Source organism: Diadema setosum, chromosome 2 (genome assembly GCF_964275005.1).
Source record: "Diadema setosum chromosome 2, eeDiaSeto1, whole genome shotgun sequence".
Classification (NCBI taxonomy): domain Eukaryota; kingdom Metazoa; phylum Echinodermata; class Echinoidea; order Diadematoida; family Diadematidae; genus Diadema; species Diadema setosum.
In genome coordinates this window covers 43,784,237-43,796,296 of record NC_092686.1, presented here as the reverse complement: position 1 = coordinate 43,796,296, position 12,060 = coordinate 43,784,237, and the positions used below count along the sequence as shown (strand labels likewise).

Below are 12,060 nucleotides of genomic sequence, written 5' to 3'. Positions count from 1 at the left end.
TTGAGCGTTAACGTTTGATTGTACTATTCTGCGGATATTGCATACTGTGATTATAGTGTTGGTTACAGTGTTGGCTAGCATTGACGTGCTTAATGGGTATACAGCAGATGAAATTGGAGGAACATTTTCGGTCAGATTTTACATATAGGTTAATCATCTTCTCTCTCTCTTTTTTTTTTTTTTTTTTTTGGGGGGGGGCGCAAAATTGTGTGTAGAGAAAGGAAAGACTTCCCAGCAACAACCGTTACAGTTTGTCTCGTACAGACAGGTGCCTAACTTATACATTATGTTTACAACTATTGTGTTGGTGATTTGTGTGTGTGTGTGTGTGTGTGTGTGCTCGCGCGCGCGCGCGCGTGAGTGTCTGTATGTGTTTGTGTGTGATAACAGCAATGTAACTTATATGGTTATCCCTTGTTAAGGAATTGACATTAAACCATTATCGCAAGAGGAAGTCATTTTTTAAAATATATATATATTTTCTGAATATTATGTGGGTAAATATTCAGATTTTCCGATCCTTTATTTATTCTCTCAACTTGACGACTATGATATGGAGTCGGACTAAGTCCATGATGTCACAAAAAGAAAAAGAGAAAAAAAAAACCATCAGAACGATCAGATCAAAGTTGCATCCTTTGGTAAAGTTTCCTCACTGCTCGCAGCAACGCCGATTAATCTTTGTATGCAAGTCGATTACAGAGAAACAAAGGTCGATTTTCCGCCCATTATGCGTGTGTTTGGAACCAGGGTAACACACCCATTGTGTAGTCAAATATTAACAAGGGAAAAATGGCGCAAAGAAGATTAGATCATTATTAACATCTGTCTAATCAGCGAATGAGTAAGATAATAGACGGCAACCAATCACCGAGAAGGACTTATCACTGAGCATGGCGTGGTGGATCGTGATGGAAAAACAAACAAATTGGACATCATAAATAGATCACAATGCGTACTGGTATCTTGACCACGCGTCCTCTGGTGTTATGAAAGATCAGTGGAAAATTTCATTTTGATGAACTACTAAACACCACGCATGCGCATCCATATCCCCTGACTTAGATATTATACAATCCGTATACATGCAATCTTTGACAGCTCTGTCTTTTGGCGTGACAAAGAGCTTTGATATAACTTCCCACTTACTTCCCAATTACTTCCCACTCAGTGAGTGGCAAGATTTTCTTTATGTATCTCTTTATTGTGCCCTTCGCACAATTACCCCCCACTCAGTGAGTGGCAAGATTTTCTTTATGTATCTCTTTACCTGGGGCCATCTTCCTCGTCAAGCTTAGCTTATGATGATGGTCCCTTGCATTTCATTTTTATAATTTCCTATTGCCTCCTTTTATATATAATATTCGTTCTTGAAAAAAAAAATGTATGCATGATCCAAACGTTACGAATATCAGCTCTGTAAATGACTATGTAAGTATTTTGTTGATTTGTTGATTTGTATTGATTTTGAAATGCAGAAATAAAAACTGAACTGAACTGAACTGAACTGAACTACGTTACACAAACGTATACATAATTATTAGCGTAACAAGTTCATGTGTGCATGGTTACTCCCAAATAATGTTATTCTCGGCCGTTGTTTACGATCGCAGGGTAGTGTCTAAAATGCTATTGCGTCACGATGACCATGCTGAAAATCAATGGGGTCTATATTATACAGGAAGATTAATGTACCTCCGTACACTCTAAATTCGTGGGATTAAAAAGTAATCTAATAGACCATGAGGAGGGACAAATCCAAATAAGAATTTTAATTTCAAATCTAATGGATTTAATTTCTAAATCAATTACCCAGTAGACAAAAATTGTAATCTTATGTGAATTTTTTGTCCCTCCTCATGGTCTTATTAGATTACTTTTTAATCCAACGAATTTAGAATGTAATGGTTAGTCATTATTGATGCACAGCAATGTTTAAGTATCATAATGAAAGGTTAGTGACTGTCTTTATCAAGGCTGTATACTGTACAATAGGATCCTACCTGTATGAGGGGTGGACGAACGTCCCTTATCACTTATACTTTGAACGGATATAATGCACCTCACTCCCACATCACCCTTAAGAAACAGTGTGACGTACATCACTTCGGACCTCCGTGCGGTTCTCACTTCCACATTTTTTTTTATTTTTTCTAATATTCGAGAACCAGAAATTGGTATTCATGCAGTCACCCTTTTTTTTTTTCGAGTGATGTTGTAGTTCTTTTTTTTAATATATATATATCCATGAGGTATGTTTATAATCGATGTGTTCTACGACTTCTGCGACTTATTATACGAAACTTGAGTTGATAGAGAAACTTTCGAGGGTTTTTTTTTTCTTTCTTATATAAGTACCAGAAATTGGTATTCAAGCCGTCACCTTTTTTTCGGGTGATGTGTTTTTTTTTTTTTTTTTTTTTTTTTTAGTTTTTTTTTTAGTTGTTTTTTTTTAGTTGTTGTTTTTTTTTTTTTTTTTTTGGGGGGGGGGTATTTCCATTGGGGGATGTTTATAATCGTTGTCTTCTACGACTTACAAAACTTGAGTTGATAAAGAGACTTCAGAATTGGGCGTAATCGTATATACTGAAGGTCAACTTCGTTTAAATCTGGTTGATAAACAGATAAACCAACTGCTCTGATATTATTGTGTCACAATAGGCCATTTCGTTATCAAAACCATTCGAACTTTAATACTGGTTTATCCGTGACATGCAACTGTTGCCAGCTCGTTAACCTGTAGGTAGTTGACACATTACGGGTAATGTAACATGCATGTGTTCCACCATGTCCTCGTTAAATTAAGATGCAATAGAATTCCTCAAAACCTTGTACCTGCCTCTTCCTCTCTTTCTTTTTCATAATCAGGAACTAAAACAAATATTCTAATGACTGTAAGAAGAGTGACGTTGATTTAAACCTAATCAGCCCAATGGTATCAGGCTTAAGGGCGCTATACTGTGTAGTGTTATCACGTTATCTGTCGATTTATATACTTCACAAATACGATGATGGTTCGATTTCTAATGACCTTTGACACTGTGTGAACGAAAACGTGGTTAACGATGGAAATTAAGTCTCGTTACGTTATAGCAATAGTCCATCAATATTGCATGCTTTTTCATTGCAATTGAGATTTCAAGGGAAGGGGTGGGGGAATAACCATTTCCACTTGGATTTATATGTGCATGAAGAATTAACACTCATGAGTATGATTAAGCAAATATCTTCGTTATCATACTAATTCAAAGCTTTAGTTTTCACTATACCAAACAAGATGGATTCTGAAAGGCACGCCTAACACGCTATCTATAAACAGAAAGAAAGATCATATTCTGTCTATCACGAGCACGAGGTCCAAAATATGGTGTGTCATGATCCAGTGCATCATGACATGACACCCCGTCCCGGTCAGCATGGTCATGCTGGCCGGTCACAATTATGAGGCAAGGATTGTGGAAACACCTTCATACAAGAACTTAGTTATACCTTACAATGCAGTCAAGTAGTATGAGAGATAATGGGCAAGTGGAATCACTTTTTATAACGCGTTTTAAAAGCTTTGCTATTATTATCATACATTATCTTCAAAACTTTCATGAACATGTACGTATGTACAATTAACTGTTTCTCGAAGACGGCTTGGTCAAAAGACACTAGGAAGAGTCAGGACAATAAGTAAGTGCGTGTACTTTTACTCCCCCGCAACATCCTACATCAAAATTAACAAAAATGTGTTAGTACAGTGTCATTAATGAAATTACAATTATATTATAATCATTGTCCATTATACTACATTGCGGCATTGTTAATCATAATTTTGCATATGTTTTATTTCCATTTCAGGCGCCTTCCTAATACCGTACTTTATTTCGCTGGTTCTCTGCGGTGTACCAATCTTCTTTATGGAGGTCTGTCTCGGTCAGCAGCTGCAAACTGGTGGTATCTCCGTATGGGAGATTTACCCAGTTCTGAAAGGTTCGTCGCACTTTGTGTTTTTACCCGTAGAGAAGTCACTTTTGCTTCTCTCTTCTCGTCAGTCTTCTTTTGAAACTCGAATAAAAAAGCAGCAACCCCAAAACACGATTTGATGATACCGCATATAACATCTTTAGGGCATCATCGGTGCTAACTAAAAGGATTTGGGAAAAATGCAAGTATTATGACATGTAATTCACCATTATGACTCGTGTGTCATACAATATATTGTTGGATTAATCTTCGACTTCGGGATCGCATCACTTTTTTGCCTCGCCCACCGGAGGTGAAGGCGAGACTAAGGGATCCAAATGGCGTCCGTCCGTCGTCCGTCCGTCGTCCGTCCTGCTGATGATAATTGGAACCCAGAAAATTGGTTTGGAGACATTGAAAAAGCCGTTTTTTAAGTTGGGAGCAATAGTAATGGTCAGTAGTCGATAAAAAAAACAAAACCCTGTCATTTATATATTCAGTGAAGAACTTCATCTAGTGAAAAGCAAAAATATCATTTCCTCAGCAATAAAGTCGAAAACCAGTTGAATTTTGATGTGAGAGCTGCCTGTAAAAATCAGAAAATCATAGCGGAAGTACAAATCTTTGAGTGTTTCTGCGCTGACCACCGAAGGATTTAATGTCCTCCTATAACCTCACATTTTTATGCCTCCGCCACGAAGTGGTGCCGGAGGCATTATGTTTTCGGGTTGTCCGTCCGTCCGTACGTACGTCCGTACGTACGTCCGTACGTACGTCCGTACGTACGTCCGTACGTCCGTACGTCCGTACGTCCATACGTCCGTCCGCTTTCGTTTACGCGATAACTTGAGTAATATTTACTGGAATTTTACCAAACTTGGTCCAAGTATGAAGTATGATGGGGCAACGATTTGATAAGATTTTGGGTGAAATCGGCTAAAGGTCAAAGGTCAAAGGTCAAGGTCAAATCATGAAATTGTATCCGTTTACGCGATAACTCAAGACTGTATGGAGCAAATTTCACCAAACTTTGTTGGAGGATGATGTATGATGGGACAATTACTTGATTAGTTTTTCAGTGAAATCGGACAGAGGTCAAAGGTCAAAGATCAAGGTCAAATCCTAGAATTTATCTGTTTATGTGATAACTCAAAACTGGATGAAGCAGCTTTCACCAAACTTGGTCCAAGGATGATGTATGATGGGACAATTAGTTGAGTAGATTCTAGTGACATTGACAAGAGGTCAAAGGTCAAAAGGTCAAGGTCAAATGCTAAAAATGTTGCTATTTCCCCCATATCTATGCAATGCCCGCAGTTATTTTCTTGAAACTTAGTGTAGACATGTACTACTGCATAAGGATTCTCCAGAGAGAGTTTCATGTCATAAGGTCAAAGGTCAAAAGGTCAAAGGTTAGGTGAAAATGTTGCAATATCACTTTTCTCGCAAATGGTTCAATGTATCTTCATGGAACATGGTACATATGCATGTACTGACTGGCAGGGATTATCTAGGGAATTTAGGAGTCGTGGGTCAATAGTCAGGGGTTCAAAGGAAAGTGAACATTCAAGATATTTCTGACAAACCTGTTATTTCGATATTTTGCCAGTGAACATTCAAGATATTTCTGACAAACCTGTTATTTCGATATTTTGCCAGTTATGTGAAACTGTCATCACACATTGTCAAGACATTGTACTATACACCTATTGGGAGAATCATGCATTATGGCGGAGGCATCAGTCGCCGTAGCGACATTTCTAGTTTTTTCTTTTTTCTTTTTTTTTTAACTCGCTCACTACCAGGAGTGGGATTTGCAGGGGCGACGATCTCGGCCATTTTGAACACCTATTACATCGTCATCTGTGCCTGGTCGCTTCTCTATTTCTTCTACTCCTTCCGATCCACATTGGTTTGGGGAGACTGCGACAACTACTGGAACGACATCAACTGCAACGACCCCGAGCTTCAGGTGAACTGTAGCGCTCCGACCGGCTTCTTTTGCTCCACCAACGGGACTTTCGTTAACAAATCGATTGGTCAGTCGCCGGCTCAGCAATTTTGGGAGTAAGTGTCACCCTTTTCTTATCCGTATATTTTACGGATTTGAAGCATTTATGTCATCTATTTTCATCAAGCCTTGTTCATGTCTAAAAATTTCAAAATAGAATGTTCACCGTGGATTCCTCGATGTTTGAATGTTGTGAAAGTTTTCCAGTGTATCATGAATTATCACATCGCATCAACATAAAAGATAAACCGTGATAAGTCTGATGTAATTGCTACAGTTCAATAATATTCTATTTTCTGTACCAGTATGCTACATGTAATGGTCCCGATTGTACAAGGTAATATTCTCCACACAGTCGTCAATTGAAATCGTGTGAATCTTCACGAACTAACTGTTAGACCCTCAGTTAAGTAGCTCACAGGAAATGCTTATAAGTCTGTCCACCACATTTCTGGTGAAAAACAACAACAACAACCGTTTTCATCAATGCAGTTGAATAAAATCTGAGTCTCGTCAAACTTTTGATAGATATTCCGTCATTGCAGATAGCTTTTCATCGAAAGTACAAGTGGATATAGATTATAATAGATAAATTAATATAAAGATCCGATGTAGATGCGCTGTTGAGTGGTCGAGTAGATGATATTTATGAGTTAAGTTGTAGCTCCCTGTGTCTCACTTCGCTTGACATTGCCAAAGCTTAAAATATCATGCGCAACAGCAGTGCATTTTGAGCCATGGGTTCTGAGAGGTTAGAGATGTTATGAAACGTTATGTAACTTTAACTCGATACATCTATTATTTTCCTCTGCAGAAACCGAGTCCTTGGCATCAGTGATGGTATCGATGAGATTGGGTCGCTGCGGTGGGATCTTGTGGGCTGTCTTGCTCTGGGCTGGATCCTCACCTATTTCTGTATATGGAAGGGTGTCAAACAAACTGGCAAGGTACTATCCTTTATTGAACTTCGCAGTAGCGCTTAAACTCCCTGTCAAATCTGGCAGGTTTAACAACTATCAAACACTTCAATCAAAACGTGTAGCAGAAAGTGGCATCCTGAGAAACATTTTCTGGTGTTTTTTCCTCTGATTTGACGCAAAGCTGATATGACTTGGAAGAATGATAACGATAACATAGATAAAATCATGTGATCTACTCTTTAAAAGTTAAACCAAAAGGAGACCAAAACATTTTCCCAAGCATTAACAGAATAGAATAACATTACATCATAATAATATTCATTTATATGCATATCATTATATTAGCCAGTATAAGCAGCACAAGTCAGCACAAGTCATCACAAGCAGCACAAGTCAGCACAAGTCAGCCAGTATAAGCAGCCAGTATAAGCAGCATAAGCCAATGCATAAATACATGTTAATAAATCTATGAGAATGGAAAAAACAAACAAAATAAAAAAAACTGTGATACATGTTGTTGATTACGTTCTTAGCCACCGTCCATATCAATGTTGTGTGCTCTTCTACTAGATCGTGTACTTCACTGCCCTCATCCCGTACGCTATTCTCCTTGCCCTACTGATTCGAGGTGTCACCTTACCCGGCTCTGAAGACGGCATTGATTACTACCTCACTCCAGATTGGGAACGCCTTAAGACCCCCACAGTAGGTTTACATATAGTCCCCGATGTGGTATTCGATTAGATTGACACAAGTGATCAGTCATCATCATTAATGCAAAATAAAGCATGATTATTCCCATAATGGTGATATTGTAACACTCTTATTTTGGGTCGTTGTTGTAGGTAAAGGGACACAATTTTGGGTCTTACAATATCAATTGAAGGTGATAAGGATGTTGACCGTGGTGATGTTGATGGTGGTGCCGACAGCGATGGCGGTGTTAGTAGTGGTGGTGATGGTGACGGTGCTGAAGGTGGTGGTTGTTGTGATGGTGATGGTGATGGTGGTGGTGAGTGATGGTAGTGATGGTGGTGATTGTGATGGTGGTGATGGTGAGGATGGTGGTGTTGGGTGATGGTTGTGGTGGTGTTGGTGATGGTTGTGGTGGTGTTGATGGTCATGGTCATGGTAATGGCTACATGGTGATGGTAATGGTGATGATGATGATGGTGATGATCTTTATGATTATGATAATAAAGTGACGATTGCATTTACAAATATGACGATGATGATAATGATGGTAATGGTGATATTGACGGTGGTATAGTGATGATAAAAATGTATCATTAACATGTATTATGAATTCATTTTGCCAAGATGACAATCCTGTCATAAGAAGCGGGAATGTGGGGATGGAATAAAACCACATCATCAATGATAGTTTAGTTAAGCAATTATCTCTCAAGTGCCAAATGCAGTAGTCATTTTGATATCATTCATATCGTGGTAGTATAGTTGTGTCCATGAAATGATTTTGTTTTCTCTCTCCTACAGGTATGGATTGATGCTGCTACCCAAATTTTCTTTTCCTATGGTGTGGGCATTGGATCACTAATATCGCTTGGAAGTTACAACCCTATCAGAAATAATTCAGTCATGTAAGTGTTGCAACTTTCCAACAAATTACAACGAAACACACACACACATTCTAGCCCTCATACCGCATGAAACAATCGTTGTTTGTTGTTGTTGTTTTTTCTCAATGCGTAATTGGCATGCAAAAAAAGAAAGAAAAAAAGAAGAAGCTATAATGTGTAATTCTTGTCAAGATCTTCCATTCAAAGTATTTCATTGTGTTCTCTCCACCCGCAGTGACACTGTTGTTGTAGGTATAGTAAACGCTGGAACTAGTCTATTTGCCGGTTTTGTGACGTTTGCCATTCTCGGATTTATGGCGCATGAGCAAGGCGTTCCCGTGTCAGAGGTTGTCGATGAAGGTAAATAGACTCAAACTTTCCACTTTTTGACCCAAGAATTAATAGGCTAAAGAGGTATACATCAAGCTCGAAAATATCTCTTAAATATTAGCGCGTGCTAATTTGTTTTGATATTGGGTGTCCTGTTGTCAAAAAGTATATCAATTTGAATGTGTCACGGGGCCGGTTTGGTACACAGGTCTATGTTTTTAGGCGGTAAAACATGTTTTGTGTAATTATCATGTGCATGATTCTTTGAGCTGATTTCTGTACCGCCATTACCAGAACATTTCCGACAATATAATTCACCTAAACTAAATACTCATTCCGTCCCAATAAATCAATCACTCAATAATGACACGAAGTCCATATGCTCATTAGGGACGTGTTCATATCACTTACTGCTTTAATTTTGTTTTCTCACAGTTGGCATTTAGCTTAATTTGCTCTCGAACTTGACCAAAGGTCCAGTGGTATTGGGTGGTTTTGTTTGTTGTACACTCACATAATGCAAACGATGAAAGCCGAGTGAAATCTGAACAAAGAGAGAAAAACTCCATGGACCTAATGACACGACAGTATTTGTGTGGACTTTGTCATCAGAAGTGTAAAGAGGATAAATGAAAAGTAATGGCACGAACGTGAGTCGTCAAAGTTAATCTAAGTTCCCTTTTGCCTAAAGACTTTTTTAATTTTTTTTTTTCAAACTGAATAACGCAATGATATAAACTACAGTGATAACAACTACCACTAATAACCTGCAATAAATGCAACTAATCGGAAACAGTAAATAACCTTATTAATTTTGAACTGTACTTTGTAAACTTGTATGCACGGCCTTGTTGAAAAGCAGTATTTTTAGCTGATATAGCAGGCTTTTATCTTGTTAAAAATGAATAAAAAATTGAATTCATTCAATCTAGGTTTTGGGATACTTGTGCGGTAACTACTGTCTGTGTTATTTTCCTTAATAAGGAATCATTTTATTAGGTGCAAACCTGATGTAGTTATTGTGGCATTGTGCGATTTTCTTTGGCACACACACACACACACGTCCTGAATAGAAGTGTAGGCAAAATTTTCGTTCATTTGAAGATCATGGCAAAGCATGTGCGAAAACTCGCAATTACGAATAATTCACATCAAGGACATGAATTTAATCCTGGCTCGGCGACTGAGAGCACTTGGTTGTGTGATGGGCGTAACCAATGAGAAAAAACAAGGCATGCCTTTCTAGGACGATCTGTTACCTCTCAAGGACAGAGTTATTTACCGGGTGAAATACTTAAAATGTTATACTATAGCATGATTTTACCTCACTTCGATTACTGCAATGTTGTATGGGGAAGTGCAGCCAGTTGTTACATAACGAGGTTACAGAAGCTACAGAACAGATTCGCTCAATTAGTACTTAACGCAGATTTTTTGACCCCACATAAGCTAATGCTTCAGAGATTAGAATGGCAGTCAGTCACCCAGAGAATCCACTATCAATATTGTGTCCTTGTTTATAAAGTCGTCAATGGGCTGACCCCAACGTATTTGCAATCTTTAATAACAAAACGAAATCCTTTTTTCCAAACCAGATATGCAATTAGCTGTCCTCTCAATATAAAACTTCCCAGAACTGAATATTATAAAAAAAAATCTTTTCATTATCGTGGATCTAAAACTTGGAACAATTTACCTGATTTCATCCGAAATGCCACCTCTATTAACTCTTTCAAACGGCAATGTAAAATGCTTAGCTTGATTGATAGACTTTAGACATTTTGTGTGCATGGCGGCATGGGTGTGGTTGTGTGTAGGTATGTGTGCGTGTGGGTATGTACTGTATATGCGTGCGCGTATGTGTGCGTGTACGGGTTTGGGTGGGTGCCGGTGTACTGATGTGGAGGTGAAAGTGTTTGTGTGTGTGTGTGTGTGTGTGCGTGCGTGAGTGTTGATGTGTGTGTTAGTGAGGTATTTTCTTATACCATTATTTTTTTTTCTCTCCCGGATTTGATTGTACTTGTATTTTATTTTCGTTCCATTTTTGTTTCATTGGCTTGTGTACAATCCTTTTCTCTTGTACGCTCTATATGAACTTATATTTTTTGTTTTATGTTCCCTCTTTGTTACCGTGTTTTTAACTTTATGTTTTTTACTCAAATTGTACTTTGTCCGTGATGCAGGGCCCCTTGGCAGAGCAGTTCCGAGTGAGCTGAAAGGGCTACCCTGCTAAAAGAAAACTGAATAAATAAATGAATGAATGAATAAATAAATGCCAAAATCAAGGAGAAAAATAAAAGATAAGGAAGAAAGAAAAGGAAGAAAAAAAAAATAGCCCAATAAGAAGTAAGTGGGAAACACGCGGTAAGAAGTAAGAAGTAAGTGGGAAACACGCGGAACAAAATGTATTACTGTTGGAGTAGTATTATCACTTTGTTAATTGGTTGGTATGTGATGCTCTCATCGTATTTTTTTTTTTTTTTTGTCTTTGATTTTGTCTGCTTGGTTGCGGTCGTGGCAACATTACAGGTAAATGTGCAGTGTGGAAAAAAAAAATCTTTCTCTTTATTGGTAGCCGACTGCAGCTTTTCACCTGCATTCCTTCCAGATATATATGAAAAGTTTGATTGTTGAGACATGTAAATGCCTCTCGATTTTGATTGTGGTAGCTTCTAATGATCAGAGATAAATCTAAGTTGCCTGTACAAGAAAGCTATACTCTTTGTGTTCTACCGCGTGCTATCTCTCACTTGTTGCTTCGTATCTCAACCTCGTAACAGGACCTGGTCTGACTTTTGTGGCGTACCCGACGGCTGTGTACTACATGCCCGGCGCACCTGCCTGGGCCATCTTATTCTTCTCGATGTTAATAATGTTGGGTTTGGACAGCCAGGTGAGTTGCCCGCTATTACCATGGCAATGTTACTCAAATTCCTGTGCAGATGGGCGGAGCCAAGGGTATGGGTGTGGAGCTATCTTTTTTCTGGCGTAGTTATTCCGAAAATATAACATAAATCCAACTGAAGAGTGTGAAATGATAACATGCAACAATCACCAATATGATGTTTGAATGTGCAATTTTGGCAAAAGTTACCCCCCCCCCCAAAAAAAAAAAGTAAGCTAGCAAGCTGTTAACTTCAGCAGCTTTACCGCGTGGCCGTCGTATTCTTAAGCGTTCCCCCCCCCCCCCCCTTCGGTATTTCATGAACGGTTTCTGAAAGAAGTTCCGTTCGATTGATACGCTTTTCGGAGTCCGCTACAACTTTAC

At 38.5% G+C, this 12,060-nt stretch overlaps 1 protein-coding gene across 1 annotated transcript in view; it reads left to right on the top strand.

The window, feature by feature from the left end:
* The window catches only part of LOC140246304 (sodium- and chloride-dependent GABA transporter 1-like), a 31,027-nt gene that overhangs the window by 11,732 nt on the left and 7,235 nt on the right, over nt 1–12,060 (top strand). Inside the window, exons 2-8 of the mRNA XM_072325771.1 lie at nt 3,847–3,978; nt 5,757–6,018; nt 6,777–6,909; nt 7,453–7,587; nt 8,380–8,483; nt 8,698–8,822; nt 11,573–11,685. Coding sequence (XP_072181872.1) covers nt 3,847–3,978; nt 5,757–6,018; nt 6,777–6,909; nt 7,453–7,587; nt 8,380–8,483; nt 8,698–8,822; nt 11,573–11,685 — 1,004 coding nt within the window. The remainder of the gene's footprint in view (nt 1–3,846; nt 3,979–5,756; nt 6,019–6,776; nt 6,910–7,452; nt 7,588–8,379; nt 8,484–8,697; nt 8,823–11,572; nt 11,686–12,060) is intronic.